The following is an 18731-nucleotide window of genomic DNA, read 5'->3' on the forward strand; positions in this document are numbered from 1 at the left end:
GTTAGTATATATTTCAGTGGGCCGAAGTGAGTTCTAAATAATAAGAGAGGCGCAACCGGCGTCTCGTTTACTGATTGGCTGACCGCCATGTTGAGCCCGTAGTGAGGGCGACGTCCCATGGAGCGGAATACGCGGAAGTGGAATCAGCGGATCGCCAATCACAAGACGGTTTCGAGGGAATTTGTGCGAATTTCTGCGTACACCGTTCCGCTCTATTTGCACCCTCAGGTTTCTCTCTGCGTTTATACACTTGTAAACAAGATCGTATTTCATATCTATGTATACATTTTTATCGAATAATAAAACAATAAAGATTCGGTACTTCTAAATAACGATTCTGGATTAAGAAAAATTATTTTAGGTATAAAGTATACACTTCTCGTGTGTTTGATTCGATTGGCATAAATATAACCTGTAACATGGAGAGAAAAAATTATGTAAGTATTGTATAAATCTTTAAAGGTCATGTTTAACATTAGAAATTTAATGAGACTGTATTTGTTGCAAGTATTTTGGTGTATAAAATCAAATTTGATTTGCTTCTTTTTGTTCGAATTTAAAATGTAAATACAAGGAGAATGGAGATTATTTTATCAGGTTATTTATCAATATGTCGACAAAATTTTGAAAAGAAATTTTTGTACGATTTATCTCATGTATATTCTGGATTTTCAGGCATTAGCTGGAGAAACTACGGAAGACCAATTAACATCAGTTATTTTAGCAACAGAAGTACAAGAATACAAGCCATTACCTGGTTTTCATCAACGCGTTCGTAATTTACAATATTGTCGTGCTCAACAAGACATCGATTGTGACGAAGTGTATCCTGGAATATATATTGGTGATAGGTGAGCGAAATGTACAATGTAAAATGTAAAAAAATGTACAAAAGAAGATTAGCGATAAAAACTTTTTTTACTGTGTTCTTATAAAGTCTTACAGCAAGAAACAAGAAGTATCTTAAAATGTTAGGTATAACACATTTATTAAATTCTGCTGAGGGAACAAGATTTGGATTTGTAAATACTAATAGTAATTACTATGCGGATACAACAATAAAATATCTTGGCTTGCAAGTTAAAGATTTACCTAGTGAAGATATTGGTAAATATTTTTACACAGCAGCAAATTTTATTGATGAAGCGATGTCTACAAGAGGTAATTTAATTATATTTTTATATTTTCTACATTTTGTTACATATAATAAATTATATATGAAATATAATTTACTTTTTGCATAGGCAAAGCTTTCGTGCACTGCATGCAAGGTGTATCTCGCAGTGCTACATGTGTTCTTGCATACCTAATGATAAAGAAAGATATGTTAGCATGTGACGCTTTACACTTGCTCCGTACAAACCGAGATGTTCGCCCAAATAAAGGTTTTCTTTGGCAACTAGCACAATTGGACAATAAATTACGTAGACAGCGTTTAACTAGCTAAATCTTCTTCAATCGGTGTTGAAATGAATTCATTATAAAGGATACATAAATAGGACAATAGTATAGTTAATATATATACAAAGTTATACAGGGTGTGATTTAATTTGCGCTCACTATTTATACAGTGACATTTGTAATGAAAAACTGTGTCAGAAAGTCCCGAGCCATTTTTTCGAATCATGCTTCATAAAGTAGTTATTATTAAGTAAAGATTAGTCAATCAGCATCGCTTTTTAAACGGAACATCGCCAAGGTACGCGGCTCACTTTATGCACACTAGTAGATACGTCTCGCAAACGCGCGTCCGTCTAAAAAAGCGATACTGATTAGCTACTTTTTAATTAATAATAACTACTTTATAAAGCATAATTTGAAAAAAAAATGACTCGGGACTTTTCGACTCAGTTTTTCATGAGAAATATCACTATATAAATCATAACTAGTATGTCCATTCTCTGTCGGCTCTTGATCTTTTCGGTCTTCCGCCATGTTTTTGGTCCAAATTCAGTGGCGCGGGTGTGTATGTGTGTGTGTGTGTACATACTCATCAAAACTACACTACCACACATACAACAATTGTCTCATTAATGGGACCATAAAAATGATGGATGCGCAGAAGGGATTGACGCCAAACCAAATTAATGACTGAGTGGGCCTACTAATTATACTATGTATAAATAGTAATTATACTATGTATAAATAGTAAGCGTGAATTAGATTACACCTTGTATATCACTTATATTTTATTAAAAAAGCAAAAATCTGTAAATATTAAATAAATGTATGAAATTAATATATTTAAAAATAAATAATGCCTATATATAAATCTCTTACTTTCATTACTTGTATATTTGTTAACGTTAGAAGAGATATTAGTATCGATATACCATTATTTTACCTGATATTAAAATATATTTATTTAATCATTTAGATATATGTTTAAATAAAGATTCTCGATATTAAAGTAAATAGATTATACGAAAAGTGAACTTAGAGAATCAAACGCAATCATTGGTACATGAATTAAATTTATTCAGTAATTGTAATGGAATGTTAATACATTCCACAATGAAATACAATTTGTAAGTTCTTGCTCTGCTTTGAATCGAGCGATACGGTGATATAACTTATATTTTTATAAATTTATATATATGATAATATTTTGATGATTTATTTAGTTCAAATAAAAATGTGACTATATTTTATCGGTGCTCAATAATAAGATGAACGCCACCCTTAGCCGTAAGTACAAGAGGTGCTTCGTCGAAAATGAGTGGCACTGGAGTTCGGGGATGGAGTTTGAACTTGAATTTTGATAGAAGATTCACGAGTCCAACCTTTGTTTGTATGTAGCCAAATCTCATACCTGAAAGTTAGTAATAAACATAGATATATAAACAATCGCGATATAACTTACATTTTAGGTTTCGTGTAGAAAAACCTACATGGAGTTTGAAAAATTGAAAGCTGTTATTAAACAGTAATGTCAAAATTAGTGACTGGAATATGTAATTTATAAACGCGACAGTCCTTACCAATGCAAATTCGTGGTCCTTCTCCAAATGGCAAATAAGCGTAAGGATGTCTGGTTGCTACTTGATCAGCGTTGAATCGTTCAGGATCAAATTTATCCGGATCTGGATATATTGACGGATCTCGGTGCACTCCAAGAACTGGTATGGTTATTAAAGTCCCTTCTGGTATATGAATATTTGTTGTTGGGAGGTCTAGTTCTTTGGTACAGACACGATTCAAGACAGGTACAGGTGGATACTTTCTCATAGTTTCTATAATAAATAAGAAAATATTTAAAAAATTCGCTCCTTTAAATGCATCTGTCATTTTGATTATCAAACATATATTAATATGCGTAAATACTTATATAATAATAACTTTTATAATAACTCTTGATATTTGTGAGTCATTGAAAGTTACATAACTCTTTACAATCTGAATCTGTATACCATAATTACCGTTTATTACTTTATGAAGATATGTCATTTCGTTCACAGCATTATAAGTTAATTCGCCATGTTTTTTTAATATTTCATCAATTTCTTTCCGAACTTTATTCTGTATGTCTTGATGTAGAGCTAATTCATATAGACAATATGTTGCTGTCGTCGAAGAAGTTTCAAAGCCAGCCACGAAGAAGACAAACGCTTGAGCAGCTGCTTCTGACATAGTCAGTTTATTTACGTTTGCTATATACAAATAAAACATATATTATAAATCTTATATGCAGAAACGTTCATAAAAAAACTGATAGTACGTTTATGTAACGTACATACTATCATCGTCGGGATAATCCTATTTATATCTTATTACCGCGTACATATGTATAAAGTAATTATATATAATATATTTACATGATGTACTGGTAATGTCTTTCTCATCATCAGGTTCAACATAGCCCTTCTCCATAAGTTGTATGAGTAGATTCATAAAATCATGCCTAACAACATTATGGCTCTGTCTATATTCCACATTATCGTGGAACATTTTCGTAAAAAATTTGGTAACACCTCGGTCCGTGAAGGGAATGGAAAAGAAATCCATTATTTGAGGTGCAAACATTACCATAGCATTCCATAAAGGTTTCTCTTCAAAGATTTTTCGTCCCCAATATCGAAATTCGTTATCCGGTTGTTCTATACAGTTAGATTTAATTCCAAATGCCGTTGACATAATTATATCAGTGGAATACCTAATTTTGCATATTATTTTAATTAATTCTTAAATTATCAATTTCAAGAAATAAAGGACTAAGAGCCCTAAATTATATTCCAAAATTATATTAAATTGTATTAATATAACTAAAGTTAATTTTACATTTTAGAATTAAAGTTAATTACATTTTATGGATAATTGTTAGTAAGGAATCTTTCCTTAGAATTATATAAAGTGTTTTAAGTTCTTTTCAAGCTAATTGTGTATTGTTTAAAAATTTTAGTTTTTTGCTATTGTGTAAAAATATCAAATATCCAAACTTTGTGATCTCATTTTCTCGAAAACAATATATTTCAAAAGTGTGGCCAGACTTTCTCGAAGATCAAGATTGATATTATAAATAACTTTTCTTTTAAAATTTTATCCATTGCATTTCTTATCACTTAAAAATACCTTCAAAAAAGTTTACCTTGCAAACATTTCTTTTATCTCGATAGAATCTTTCATTTGAGCCTTGTCCTCCAGACTTCTTGTAAACTCTTGACCAGACTCCTTTAAAATCATGAAGATTTGTTTTATTTTGCCCGAGGTGAAGGTAGGCGTTAATTTTACACGTAAATTGCGCCATTTTTTCCCAGGCAGTAAAAACAAATGACCAGACAATGGGTCAGTTTTCTCATTGCAGAACATTCCGCGATCGTGGAAGCTTCCGAATTCCTTTGTTAACACCATTCGAATAAGATCAAGATCAGCAATTAACAGGTTTGGTTTAAAAAACGTATACATTCCAAAAGCGCGATAATCCTTATATTTTGCGTAGACATCATGGAAGAGTTCGCCTGTTAACAAAACTCTCCCTGAATTCTGTGTCTTAAGAATAGTAGGTAATGAGAAATTAGATTTCAATGTAGCAATTGACAAGTAAAGCAAATAAATAGTATTTTTAACACAAATATAGCAACACCTTATACGACCGGGATGGATCGTACTATTTTAGTGCTTAATAATATTTTTGTGTATACATCTTTTTTCAATATATATAGCACACTACACGCCGATTATAGTTTTTGATCCTGAGACACAGTCTAAAGCTGAAGTCAAAATAGTATACCTAACTAAATCGATAATCATTTTAATAATAATTCCGAATAAGCACACTTTGAATATTAACTGTAGAATCAAACTGTAAAATATTTATTGCAAAAAATATTACCTCAACCAGGTTTTCTCAACCTGGATTTCCCTCTATTATCCGAAACGAATGATTTAAAATTCCATTTTATTTTATTATATTTCTATTTAAAATGTAATTTTGTTTTTAATTCTAATTTTAGAGTTATTTTTAGAAACAAAGAGAGAGAGATTTTTTAAGTTTCTCCCTCTACAGGAACGTCGCGGACTACACTGTCATTTGGTGTGAAGAGAGAGAGAGAGAGAGAGAGGGGGGGAGAAGAGAAATAAAAAAAACGTGCACATATACAAGTGAGTGCATTTACTATCAGATAAAGATACTTGCCTACTGACAATTTTCCAGTTACGAAATCTGTTAAATTACCAGCTGGCACAACGGGCTTAACATAAAAGATACCCTTCTTGCGCCAGAAATTGAATAGAACATATTTGTAGTAAATATATACAATACCCAGAGCAATAATCAAAGCCCCAATTAATTCTATAAACAGCATTGCTGATTCTTTTTTTCTGAAACACAACATTAAACAATCTTTTCATAAGATTTTGCGAAAACAAAATTTACCATACTGTAGTAAAGTCCCAATTATCCGAGTTAATGTGAAAAAGGATCCCCTCAGATAATCAAAAACTCAGAAAGGAAAAATGAAAAGACAAACAAACATTATTTGATAAAACAATTTATTTGTTACACACAAGAGAGGACCATTGGGCATCAACAACAAAATCGGCTCGAATTGCGCAACTCTATTTTCCTACACACAGCTCTGATTTAAAAATACACCAAATCCATTTTCATGACTTTTTTGTGTAAAAATATTAAAACGTTTATATTATTATTAATATTAATAATTTAAAAAATTTGTGTGGATTTAAAATGTCATTTCGGACAATAAGAAAAAATTAAATTAAAATCACCTTAAATAAACCAGAACTCGGATGACTGTGACTTGGATAATAGGGACTCTACTGTATTTAACTTTTAATTCTCTTCTATGTGTTTTAATATTTGTATTATTCAGAATGCACACTTTACTTATACAAAAAATATAACATTAAATCTAATAACGTTTGCGATTTATAATAATTTCTTTATAAGGTATCCATAAAGTCTGTAGCTACCTAAATTTTGGAAACGGCTTGAAATTTTGCAAAATCGTGAAACATTATTTAAAGGCTATTCTTTTTTTTAAAAAAAAGGTGCGAAGGGTTACTCCGCCAACAGGAGACCTTAGAAGACCCAACTTAAAAATTTCAAATAGGACTCCTCATGCTGCAGTATATAAAAGGCATTGAAAAAAGAAAAACGAAGTTGATATGTATATCCGAAAGTTCAAAAGTTATTTGGGATTAAAGTTCTGTTCTGACAGATTTGGCTATCTGCGAAACATATAATATACTATAAAATTAATCCGTAATCAATATTACCGCTGTTTTCAAACAAGCGTTTACTGAAGATGATATTCATTCACTATATATGACAATCAGAGCACTAAGTCACTGTAAACCACAACGATTCGGTAACGTGGAAGATACTGTGATTGCGAATATACGACGATATGCTTATATACATCGAATATACTTATATAATGCTTGTAATAGCATCTAATTACAACTTAATGGAAAGTTATATTTATGTTGTTGTTGCATGTGAATGAATTAATAAGAGATAAGTACACAGCATTTTGTATGTTGTTATGTAAGTTAATAAAGGATTTGATGATGACTTGCCATTTACTGTTTTTATTTGTTATTGCTAGTTTTGAACATAACTAGAGGAGAGTTAGATATAGCGTGTAAATACAATATGTAATTACATTTCTAAATGATATTTTCTATCAATGTATGCATGTCAGTTATCAAGAGACGTCTTGTGAGTAACAAGTGCACGCAAGACCGCCACATACATATATGTATCTATACGTGAGCCACAGCTAATTACAAATATCTGAGATCAATTTTAGAAAATATAGCTAAACCGATTGAATTCCTTATTATGTTTAATCAATAGCTTTGATTTTATTTATGTAAGAAAACTATTGATTTTCTTTTACAATATAAATTCTTAAGGGAAGCAGGGAGTGCACTATTAAAGCCTCAAAAATGGATAACTTATAACTTTTTTCATATGCAAAATATAAGCAAAAAATAATGCATTTTTAAAAATAGAACTTATTTTTTACATAATATTTATAAATTGTGATCAAATATTTTGTTAACAATAACACTGGATTACAGCATATCAAAATACATGGGAGACCGGTTGACAGGATTTCTGGTCAAAATTCTTACCTATTAAACAAACGACAGTGCTTATTAAACTACAGACTAGTGGCTATGGTTTATCGGGCAGAATTTTTGAAAAAGTGATTTTTCGATTTTTGAGCTTGCGACAATTTTGAACTAAAACGCAAAAAATTCATGTAAAAATTAGAACTTTTTTAACTATATCAGAAAATAAACAAAATATTAATGAAAACAGTACCTTCCCAGCAAACACCAAAGTAACAGTTACATAACATCAAGATAAATATAATATAACATTGCATATGCCTGTTATATTATAACATTTGCATTGCAGATGTTATGTAATTGTTACTTTGGTGTTTGCTGGATTGATGCCCTTATGAAAAAATACACTCAATCATACGTTGACGGTCCGAAATAACCATCAAATTGAGTGTAAACCTTCATGAAACACTCAATTATGAAGGTTTACACTCAATTTGATGGTTATTTCGGACCGTCAACGTATGATTGAGTGTATTTTTTCATAAGGGTGAACGATAAAGAATTTAATTACGATTAGATTGCGCTTTGTTAAAGTAAATCGGCTAATTTTTTAATGCTAGAGGCTGTCAACCAGGTCAAGAAACACAGTTTCGAGATATTTGATTTTATATCAAATACAGAGTTGGAAAAGTTACTTTATAAAAGTATCTAGTTACAGTTACAGTTTTTTTGCTAAAAGTGTAACTATAATTAAGTTACAGTTACAAGTTACCAATTCTGAAAAGTAACGCGTTACAGTTACAGTTACTAAAAAAAATAACAAATCGTTACTTTGCAGTCACTTTCTTGAGCCTATCACACAATGCCAGGCAACAGGCAACAGGAACAGGGAATAAAATTTCTGACGCGTTGGATTGGTTGAACGAAAATTTCCGACGAATCCAACGCGTCAAAAATTCTATTCCCTATTCCTATTGCCTGTTGCCTGGTATTGTGTGATAGGCTTTGCTCTAAAAATCAATATGGCGACTCAATGCTCGATGCTCATTGGTTTAAACGGTTTTCACGCTATGCATATGCAGCTATGCCATTTTGTGTGCGATGGCCCTAAAGTTTATGAACATACCTGGTGTGGCTGAATCAAAACGAAGGAATAAGGATTGTCCCTACTGTGTATCGGTGGAGGCTGCACTGCACGAGTTCTTCAGAATCGGTATATGTGGAGAGAGTTAACCTGTCATTTTTGCCGATGTTAGTGATTTGACATCAAGTTTTAAAAAAAAGCCGAAGACTGAGTAGAATGAAAACAAAAACCATCAAATGTTCACTTGCTGCTAAGTAATTGCCTGTTGCTAAAAGGAAATTCAAATCCACACAGGTCATGAAATACATCTCGCTCACAAGATGTAATTTATTCACTATACAATTTGTCACTGTCAGAACAATAAATGAATAATAATTAAGATAAACGAATCTGCAAAGAAATCGGTATGTTTTTATAAGAATAAAAGAGATAAAAATGCTATGTTGTACGTTGACCAAACTGACAATATATTTATTTATCTACTGTAGTTTTTTTATCTCTTTCATCTCTTTTATTTGAATAAATTGCTGGTGACAAGAAGAAAGGTTTTTATTGTTTTTATAAGAGTTTATTATATTTTTGCAAATAACTTTTCTGCATTAAAACATTGGCCGGTTAGTGTCGACTAATAAGCTTGATTATTGTTATTTACTACTGGCACCTTAAAAAGATTTCTATGTATAATGCTTTTATTAGCATTGAAATTATCTCAACTTCGATGTACTATATCTTGACCAGGAAAAATTGTTTTAGAACGTGCAAAAACGGAAATTGAAGGGGAAGACTTGTACTACGAGTTACCACAAACAGTAATAAGCAAACATTTCTTCCTCCATGTGTGACATGAGCTCAAACATGCCTCAAAATGGCCTTTTGGCACATTTAAGTTAGGATATCTCAGAATCCTGACGTGCTAGGCAAAAACAAACAACGGATTCGGGTTTAACACACGAAAAACTTTTGGGATCACCTTGTCTGATCTTTGGGTATAAAATTTATTGGCCTGTGTTATTGGAGAATAAAATATGAAAGAGCATTTATAATTTTTTATCGTTTGTATAGTAGGCCTAACTTCTTCATATTGTTATATTACATTAATCAAGCTTAATTTCTTCTTTTATTACAGTTTATTTTTACATATTAATTGCTATACATATAACTGTCTTAGGAAGCAATTACTATGATTAAAATTATATTCTGAAAAATTATTAATGTCTATAGAAATATTTACAATTTTCGATAATATAACTGTTTAAAAGATTTATATTGTACAATATCTTTCTATATTTGTATTTACTCTTTTTTTTACATTTTTTAGATTGTAAATAACTTTTAAAAATAGACTTGAATATTTGAGATAGTTAAATAAATAATTATATTCCAATGAATTCCATTGAAGATTGTGTTATGCCTCCAAATACACAAAATATAAATTTCAAAAAATTAGTGATAGGGCCTGTATTGCATATTTACTCTTCTTTTTATATCTATGATACTGATTAAAATAAGTTCTAATTGAATATGTAGAATAATTTATTTTAAATCTGTTAAATTTTAGTGCATTTATATATACACACATATGTATCATGACCCGCAAATGTGCGCTGTGTAAAGAGATCAATTATAAGAGGAACAAATATAGTTTCTTCTCAGCGCCTAAGGATGCAGAAACACGCAAAAAATGGCAAGCAGCTCTTAATATTAAAAATTACACCGTCACAGATGATACATACGTATGCAGTAAACATTTTCAGAAAAGTGATATTATTACGCATTGGGTTAGCGGTATACCACCGCAAGTAATAAAGGCAAGTATTTAATGAATATAAGATATACGAAGATATACATTCTTAATTATAAGGCAGAAAATATATTAGCAAATGTGCGAACTCTTTTATTGATGTTATTGAACATTTTCTCTATTCTCTATAGATCAAATACAAGAAATGTCGATTGCGTCCAGAAGCTGTACCAAGTAGAAATTTTTGTTCAGTTACTAGTTCGCAGGTGGTTGACAAACATGCCTTGAATAAATATGAAAACAAATCCGAAAACAAGCACTTATTGGAAAAAAATAAAACCTTTCACAGAAAAAACAAGAATACAATAAATTGTAACGAAGACATAGAAAATGAAAATATCAACACATGTCATCATACTTCCAAATCACAAGATTATATATGTAACTATGAAGAAAGTGATGAAAGCTGTATATTTCAATCATTAAAAGACCTGGATGAGAAAGATGTAGGCACACATGATTCAAAATTGGAAAATTCAGAATTTGAAAGAAAAATATTAGCTGAAATATGTGAAGAAGATAATGATAACAATCCCTGCTTAGATTTCACCGAATCAATTAATTCTATGAACGTGGGAGAAGAGGGAAATCAGATGTATGATAAATCATTTTGTGCAAAAACATTCAAAACAGTGGACTATGATATTAAAAGGCATGATTCCACAAAGAAGAATGATACAATCGCAGTAACCTGGAAACATAATACTCCTTCCACAGATTCTTCTCTGAAAGAGAATACTATAAATAACAGGTTAAAGATAAATGATTCCTATATAGATGATCAAGTAACTACTTTAAATTACAATCATTTAGATATGCAGAACAAAGAACCATATGATGGCATTAACGAGGATGAATTATTATTTGAAGATTTTCTTGAAATATGTACAGAAATAGTTATACCAAGTAATTGGTCCTGCTTAGTAACATCAAAAGGATATGGCACTACTGTAGTATATCTCTGTATGAGTATAACAAAGTATGGATTGCCTTTTGTAGAAAAACAGATTTTTATAAGAAGTGACATGATATTACATTACGTTGTAGCTAACAATGAAATTGATCCACTCATGCATAACCTTGTAAAAGACATAAAACATATCAAACTAAAAAACTTAGTAGAATTGGAAATACTTATTGACGAGTTTAATCAGCGAGTCATTTGCCAAGGTAAAGTTATAAATTATCAATTTATTTATATTTTATATCGAATAATTTTTTATTCTTCCAAAATAGGTATATATAACACAAGAAATTATAAAGGGATCGATACAATGCACAAATATACATATATGGATGGAATCAAGTGGCGTCATATTTCTTGCTTCTTAATTATAAATAATGACTCAACTAGATGTACAAAATGCGTTAGATTATCCCATACGCTGTTACGTATACAGCATAAAGATTTATTTTAAATGTTTCTTAAGACTTCACAAATTTACAATAATGTAAAGTAAGAAAAATAAACATATGTGATTTGCATTAAAGAGAGTATATATGTGTATGAATACCGGCCTAACTGATAACATCCTGTCTCAAGTCTTACAATTAGCTCTGTTCTTTCATCAGATTTCTTAGTTGAGTAATTTATAAATTAATAAATTCAGAAAATTTAGCATTCCAATTTTATTATAGTATACATAAAAAAATGGTCAGTAATAATTTCTTATGATTATGATATTAAAATTCCATTTACAAATTAGCTATATTGTTCATATATTATAAGTTATTTGTAGATACGTGAAATTAAAAAAAAAGAACTGTACATGTGCATTAGTTTGCACATATGCAGAGTTCTTCTCTTCTCGCACGTGCAAACGTTTCCTTCCACAAACACATACGTATGTATATTATTCAACAATAAAAATTATATTTTTTATTACATTTTGGTATACATATATAAACCTAACCGAACTCTGTGCTTCTTTCACTTAAATTTATATCTTAAAAAGGCGAAAATACAGATATAATTATTTTACATATATTTGTTCTTAATGAGATAGATACAAGAATTGCGATTACTTTAAAGTTTAAATCATAAAATTACAAATCTTCTGTATCTTAGTCTTTTGTTGACATAATGAGCACTGTCAAAGGCAATTAACATGCGATAATTACAGTTTGATATACTTAAAGTATACTTATAATTAATATTTATATTGTTTCTTGCACATCGTCTGCAGCAGTATTAATAATACGATCTTCATTTTCAGGTAATGTATGACGTCCCAGAAGACGTCGATATTTTCGAATTAATTGTGGAATTACGATGTTATTGTAACATGCCATACCAATTAAAAGAATTATAAAACCAATGAGCTGTAAAAAAAATGCTATGATACTTTTATTATATAATTAATACTATTAATAATTACTTTTTTTCTGATCATACCTGCATATAATGAAAAGCTTGCCATTGCAACGCTAAACAAAATACCCATATCACAATTGTACGAACACTGTCTAAAATCATTCTCGTTGTAGCACTCATTTCCTTAGTAACGCTAATGCCAGCAAAATTGAAAAAAGCAATACTAAATGCAATACCTGTAATCCCAAATAGTTTGTGATGAAAACTGAAAATCATTAAACATGAAAAAAATTGAAAAAAAGTAATAGACTGACCGATAATTGCTATCAACAACGGGCTATTGTTTCCTATTTGGATAAGAGCTTCTATAGAGGCCTCAAGTGTACCGCGTGAATTATCCGCAAAAGGTGGTGGTGCAGTAATGTAATTAAGAGGGATTAAAGCGATAGACATACCAATAAATCCAAAGATGCCTGTAAAAATATAATTGTGATGAAATAAAAATACAATTAAAATTAAAGTGAAATAAAAATAAAATAATCCATATTTGTAAGATAGAACTCAAATATTAACAAATTCCATATATCGAAAATAATACAAAATATACTAACCCTCCCATCCAATCGCTTGTAACGCAGGAATATCCTGTTGTCCCACGTATTTCTCTTCGACAACCATTTGAACAGCTGTTATTACCTTGTATATTTAAAATTTGAAAATTATTTCGTTAGAGTAAGCATATTATCAGTGCACGCTCGGATATTTTACATTGTAAGTATAATTAATAATAAGTAAATTCGACCATTTTGTACAAACACAAATAATAGAAACATTGTTTCCGCTTGGGCTGGATTTTAGTGTCTAGTTATATTTTTACGTATACATCTTTTTTTTAACAAAGCAAACTGCGCGCCGATAAGTTTCGGTCTTGAACACAGTATTAAGCTAATTTACTTATTATTATTGTGTATACACAGCGCCGAAAATAACGCTTCAACTTTTCATATTGTGGGATTGTGATAAATATTACCATATGTTTCAGTGGCTGAATTGGTAACCCAGATAGCAATGCATGTCTCAAAGACATCATAAAGATATCTTTGAGACACCTTTTAGACGTACATGTCTAAAAACAACTTGATACCATCTTAAAGATGTCTTTTAGACATGCATGTTATCTGGGCAGACGCGTATTCCGGATAGAAAGGAGGTCCAGATTCGAATCTTGGCTGCGGTAATATTTTTTACAGCACAGAGACCTAACGTCTGGTTCGCGACCCGAATCTGGCCCACGCAGTCTGGCCCGCGACCATATTTCAAAATATGAAACTTAGATCACAGTAAAACCTCGTAATAGTGCACAAATTCTTTTTATATATAGTGCTAGACCAAGCTCATTCGAAACCTAGCTCAGGAGCCAAAGCAGTTTTATCTGTCCGTCACCTCGATAGAGCAAAACAAAGAGTAAACAAAAAAGGATAGACACTAGCTCGAGGATTATTTGATTGCTACTATTACTAGCTATAAATCTTTACTTGTAAGTTGGACAAAGGCAGCAAATCACAATTCTTATTTGGAAAAATATATTAAGCATTGCAATTAAACTGATAATAATCACTTCAAAGTTATCAGTTCAAAGAATTATCAAGAGTTTTCAATGATGCTATGGGCATCCGTGCTTTACAGTGTTTCCAAATGATGCTTATTTTAAGAATATTATTAAACTATCAATGTAACTATGTATACTATTTGACATCAGCTTAATACTGTTTCAAGACCAAGTTATTGGCGTGTAAGTTGCTTTGTTGAAAAAATGTATATGCAAAAACTAGGCACTAAGATCCAGTCCAACCGTAAACACCGTTTCTATATATTAAATAATAATATATATATAATCTTATAACTATGAGATTTTATGGATTTGTATAACAGCGATAAATTAATAATAATAAAAATGTACCTGAGCAAATATAATAAGCAGATCCCCAGTGATGACAGAATTTGCACTGATATCACTGTCTTCCATTGTTAATATATCACTAACACCGACAAATGCTAAACCCATTATAACAAAGCCGATGCCTATCCATTCTCTAACACCCAATCTCCTATTAAGAAATCCAATAGAAAGCATTCCTGTAAAAACAATCACTGATCCGCGCAACATCTGGAAGCTACTTGCGTAAGTCATGTTCAGACCGATATACATTATGGACGTTGCAAACATATCACACAATGCAGGTACTAGTAAAAGAAAAGGATTGAAAATCCTCGAACCCTTAGTGAGTACATGATTATCTACAGAGCCATCCTGTAAACAAATTAATATGGTATATAACACTATACTTTATTCTCGGAGAATAAAAATCATTAATATATACTTACGCTTCGCCGATTATAATAATAGTAGAAGACTTTGAATGCTAAAAAACAAAGAGCCTCTCCAAAAAACATAAATAACGATTGCATAAAAGGATGGTTAAAATGCCTAAGTTGGTCATCTTCGCCAAGTACAATTTGTCGATCAGCATATCTGAACAAATTGAAATTTCATTGTAACGAAATTGATTGTTTGTATCGTAATTTTATTCTTTACGCTGTGTGTGTATATATATGTGTAATTAATTTTAGTATTTATAATAAATACACTTACTTAACTGATAAAGTATTAAACGAGCCCGTAATTACTTGAAGTACAGCTAAAGTACGTTGATAGTTTGACCACGCCATTGTTTACAAGTGAGAGCAGATTGTAATGATACAGTCACTAAATGGGTACTTTCTGCTTAAATATGTATGTATGTACATGACTATAAAACATACATACTGAGATGACTCAATTCAACAGATTTAATGCATAAAAAAACGCCTATCCTTTGTAACTGAACTTTCAGTGCGTCTCATCTTCTTTCTTTTTCCTTCCAACATCTAATTATATACCATAGTATACCGATTTCGTTTTTAGTGCAGAAAGTATAGCACACAACCATAAACATAAACAAGAAAGATAGGGCTATTACACACAAAATTGCAGAGCTGCATATGCATGGCACAAAACCTGGCGTCTAGACTATATCTAGTGACTTTAGTCTAGACCAATTGGCGACGAGAAGATTCGCTGGCGCCCCGCAGTAGTGAGCGGTGGAACTACCGTAAGTCAGACATAACCCCGACCGTACGTACTGTTCTCCTTCCCTCAGAGGCCTAACATAGCCCGCACAAGCTTTATTTATATCCAAAATTGAAAGCATAATATAGCAATAGCAAACAATAAAATAGCAAACAAATCCAATGCAGTGTATATGCACCTCCGAAGTGTCTGACTTACGGTAGTTCCACAGCTTACACTACGGGGCGCCAGCGAATCTTCTCGTCGCCAATATCTCGAACGAAGATAGAAGACGATTTTAACGCTGAAGGCGACCGTCTCGAACGCACCTATAATAATCTGTTTGACTATCTCTCTTTCTCCAGACAACTTTCAAGGACTTGAGCAATTACTTTTCCATTTACGGACCAGTCGAGAGCTGTTACTTGCGTAGAATTCACGGGAAAAGTAACTATGCGTTCGTCACGTTCACTGAAGTGGCATCATGCAATGGCGTAAGTTTCAACGAGGGGGTGATACTGGCCTTGAAAAGACTCGCCGGCAAATAATGGTTGTTCGTAACCGATTGTTGATTGTAGAGCGATACAAGATGGAAGTAGGAAACGAATTCGATTGCACAACAGAGATTTAAGGGTGATGGCTGCAGATTCTTGGAATCAGCCGGACAGTATGGAACACAAAGTGTACGTGGCGGGAAAAGACTCCAGCAAGACCTCCGATAGGAAGCTTACCATGAAGCAATACGTTCAGAACAAGTATCTGCGGAACGACCCCGAGCAAGTGTCCATTCATATGCTGAACGACGATTGCTTGAGACACATCTTCCTATTTCTGCCGATTACAGACAGAGTTCGCATAGAGATAGGTGAGCGTTTTGTCTGAGGCACGTTTACACGTATGTATACCAATTTGCCCCTATATTTGTTTGCAGTTTGCAAACGCTGGCGAGAGTTGAGTCAAGATTCTTGGCACATGGTCAAGACATTGGATCTATTGCCCTCTACTTGGGGCTTTACTAAAATACTTCATAAAATACTGCTCAAGTGTGGTAGATTCTTAACGAAGATCAACCTGAACGAGCCGATTCACTATTTAAGCCTGAATGAGCCGATTCACTATTTAAGCCAAAGCACATTGACTGTTATCGGGAAGCTCTGCCCCAATCTTACCAGTATCGATGTTACCGCGCTGACAGTTTGTGCGTCAGGTATACGCACGTTGGCAAATAATTGTAGTAACATAACCGAGTTCAATTTAGGCCCATCCACAAACCGTTGTGAGGACGAGTTGAAGGGTCTCTTTACGTTAAATCCAAACTTAAAATCTCTCGCGATAACGAAAAACAATATTGTGGGCAAATGTTTGTTATGCTTGCCAGAGCAAACTGTGCATACAATTAAGTTCAACCGCTGCGACTACCTCGAGGACAATCACCTTTCAATGGTAAATGGAACACTCTCTTCACTGTTCTTCACCGTTCTCATCGCAATACGATTGCCATAAAGTGTGATTGATATTGTCCCTAGGCGCTAAAGAAGTTCGAGAATTTGAGACACCTCGCGATAAAGGAATGCTTCCGCATAACGAAAAACACGTTGGAAGTTGTCGGCGAGCACTGTAAAAGTTTAAGAACATTGGAGCTCAGTGGAGACTTACTCTCCGCGCAACCTGCGGACATGTCGTACTTAATTCACTTCGTCAATCTGCAAGTTTTAAAAATCACAAAAAATTTTAAAGTGTCGGACGGTTTCTTTATCGATTTGGTACAACATTGTCAGCAGCTTACCAGCGTAGACATTACAGGTAAGTTATCACGTATACGTATTTACGCTTATTGCGATACACATCTTTTCAATTGTCTTGCAATTAACAACGTTACATTACGTATCTGATTACAGGCTGCTACAACGTGACTGACGCCGGATTAACGGCTATCGCTATGTTAACAAGATTAGAAAAACTAATCATCAGTAATATATATATAATTACTGACGACGGTTTGAAAAACGTGTGCGGTTTGAAAGAGTTGGAGTGCCGGCAATGTCTAGTTTCCGATCGGGGCATGGCAGTGTTCATCAAGTCCTCGCCCCAGTTGCAACTGTTGGATCTTTCCGGATGTACGTATATCGGGAATGCCACTCTTGAGGTTGCTAAAGACGTTTGCAGCAGTCGAACTAACAACGTCGTGCTGAAGATGATTGTCGGGGGAACGAAAATTCTCCCTAGAAAAGAGCCAGATCAAGAGACACTGCCCCCGCTATTGCATATAGTTAACGTCGATTTGTGCAATTATTGGCCATGGTGGCGACGAGAAGATTCGCTGGCGCCCCGCAGTAATGAGCGGTGGAACTACCGTAAGTCAGACATTATAACCCCGACCGTACGTACTGTTCTCCTTCCCTCAGAGGCCTAACATAGCCCGCACAAGCTTTATTTATCAGGTAGCACTAGTGCCCATTTGGTGCCTATAAGTTATCGCTTTAAAGTTGCCTTTAGGATTTTACTATAAGATAACCAATGTATGTCTTAAAATTGGTATCTATTTTAGTGTTGTCTTAAAGGTGTCTTTTTTATGATATCTTAACAAAGGAAAAGACTGTTATCTGAAAGTTATCATATTAGTTGATCTGATAGATATCTATTTTAAGACATCAAAAAGTTATCAATTTATTGTTATCTAAAATATCCATAGAGCTATTACAGATAGAGGGAAGTAGGTATGGGACGACGTGTAAGCGCATGCGATAGTGGGATAAAAAGAGAACGTTGCAATAGAGGCCGGTGTGTCACTGTCTAACAGTCACGCGCATGCGCGTAACGTGTGCGCTTGTAGGCAGAGTGTGTCTCTTTCTTTCTTATAAAAGCATGTGGAAAGAGAAAGATC

General features: G+C 32.7%; 5 protein-coding genes across 13 annotated transcripts; 3 read left to right on the forward strand and 2 right to left on the reverse strand.

Annotated features, from left to right (window-relative positions):
- Positions 1-131: 131 nt before the first annotated feature.
- Positions 132-2336, forward strand: LOC105560702 (dual specificity protein phosphatase 3). Its single transcript, XM_012010045.1, has 4 exons — positions 132-437; positions 676-851; positions 938-1161; positions 1245-2336. Exons 1-4 carry the CDS (start codon positions 420-422, stop codon positions 1445-1447), a joined length of 621 nt encoding a protein of 206 aa, XP_011865435.1. The 5' UTR covers positions 132-419; the 3' UTR covers positions 1448-2336.
- Positions 2337-2457: 121 nt separating this feature from the next.
- On the reverse strand, positions 2458-6875 carry LOC105560703 (probable cytochrome P450 6a14). The gene is made up of 7 exons (XM_012010046.1): positions 6736-6875; positions 5633-5817; positions 4586-4955; positions 3816-4153; positions 3420-3650; positions 2982-3233; positions 2458-2812 (listed from the first exon to the last, which is right to left on the reverse strand). The coding sequence occupies exons 2-7, from the start codon at positions 5799-5801 to the stop codon at positions 2649-2651; spliced, it is 1524 nt and encodes a 507-aa protein (XP_011865436.1). The 5' UTR covers positions 5802-5817; positions 6736-6875; the 3' UTR covers positions 2458-2648.
- Positions 6876-8688: 1813 nt separating this feature from the next.
- LOC105560705 lies at positions 8689-12194 on the forward strand. 9 transcript variants are annotated; one of them, XM_012010049.1, is made up of 5 exons: positions 8689-9027; positions 9377-9609; positions 10182-10431; positions 10556-11594; positions 11661-12194. In XM_012010049.1, exons 3-5 carry the CDS (start codon positions 10210-10212, stop codon positions 11840-11842), a joined length of 1443 nt encoding a protein of 480 aa, XP_011865439.1. In that variant the 5' UTR covers positions 8689-9027; positions 9377-9609; positions 10182-10209; the 3' UTR covers positions 11843-12194. The 9 variants fall into 9 exon arrangements, with proteins under 9 accessions (XP_011865439.1, XP_011865440.1, XP_011865441.1 ...); XM_012010050.1 differs by having other exon boundaries at positions 8689-8945; XM_012010051.1 differs by having other exon boundaries at positions 8689-8917.
- An 81-nt stretch (positions 12195-12275) lies between these two features.
- On the reverse strand, positions 12276-15731 carry LOC105560704 (solute carrier family 35 member F6). Its single transcript, XM_012010047.1, has 7 exons — positions 15392-15731; positions 15124-15271; positions 14699-15049; positions 13350-13434; positions 13053-13211; positions 12820-12974; positions 12276-12746 (listed from the first exon to the last, which is right to left on the reverse strand). Exons 1-7 carry the CDS (start codon positions 15466-15468, stop codon positions 12582-12584), a joined length of 1140 nt encoding a protein of 379 aa, XP_011865437.1. The 5' UTR covers positions 15469-15731; the 3' UTR covers positions 12276-12581.
- Positions 15732-16336: 605 nt separating this feature from the next.
- Positions 16337-18725, forward strand: LOC105560711 (F-box/LRR-repeat protein 2). Its single transcript, XM_012010062.1, has 5 exons — positions 16337-16341; positions 16426-16712; positions 16779-17290; positions 17374-17650; positions 17746-18725. The coding sequence occupies exons 1-5, from the start codon at positions 16337-16339 to the stop codon at positions 18258-18260; spliced, it is 1596 nt and encodes a 531-aa protein (XP_011865452.1). The 3' UTR covers positions 18261-18725.
- Positions 18726-18731: the final 6 nt, after the last annotated feature.

Source organism: Vollenhovia emeryi, unplaced genomic scaffold (assembly GCF_000949405.1).
Source record: "Vollenhovia emeryi isolate VEMERY1.0 unplaced genomic scaffold, V.emery_V1.0 DF939225.1, whole genome shotgun sequence".
Taxonomy (NCBI): Eukaryota; Metazoa; Arthropoda; class Insecta; order Hymenoptera; family Formicidae; genus Vollenhovia; species Vollenhovia emeryi.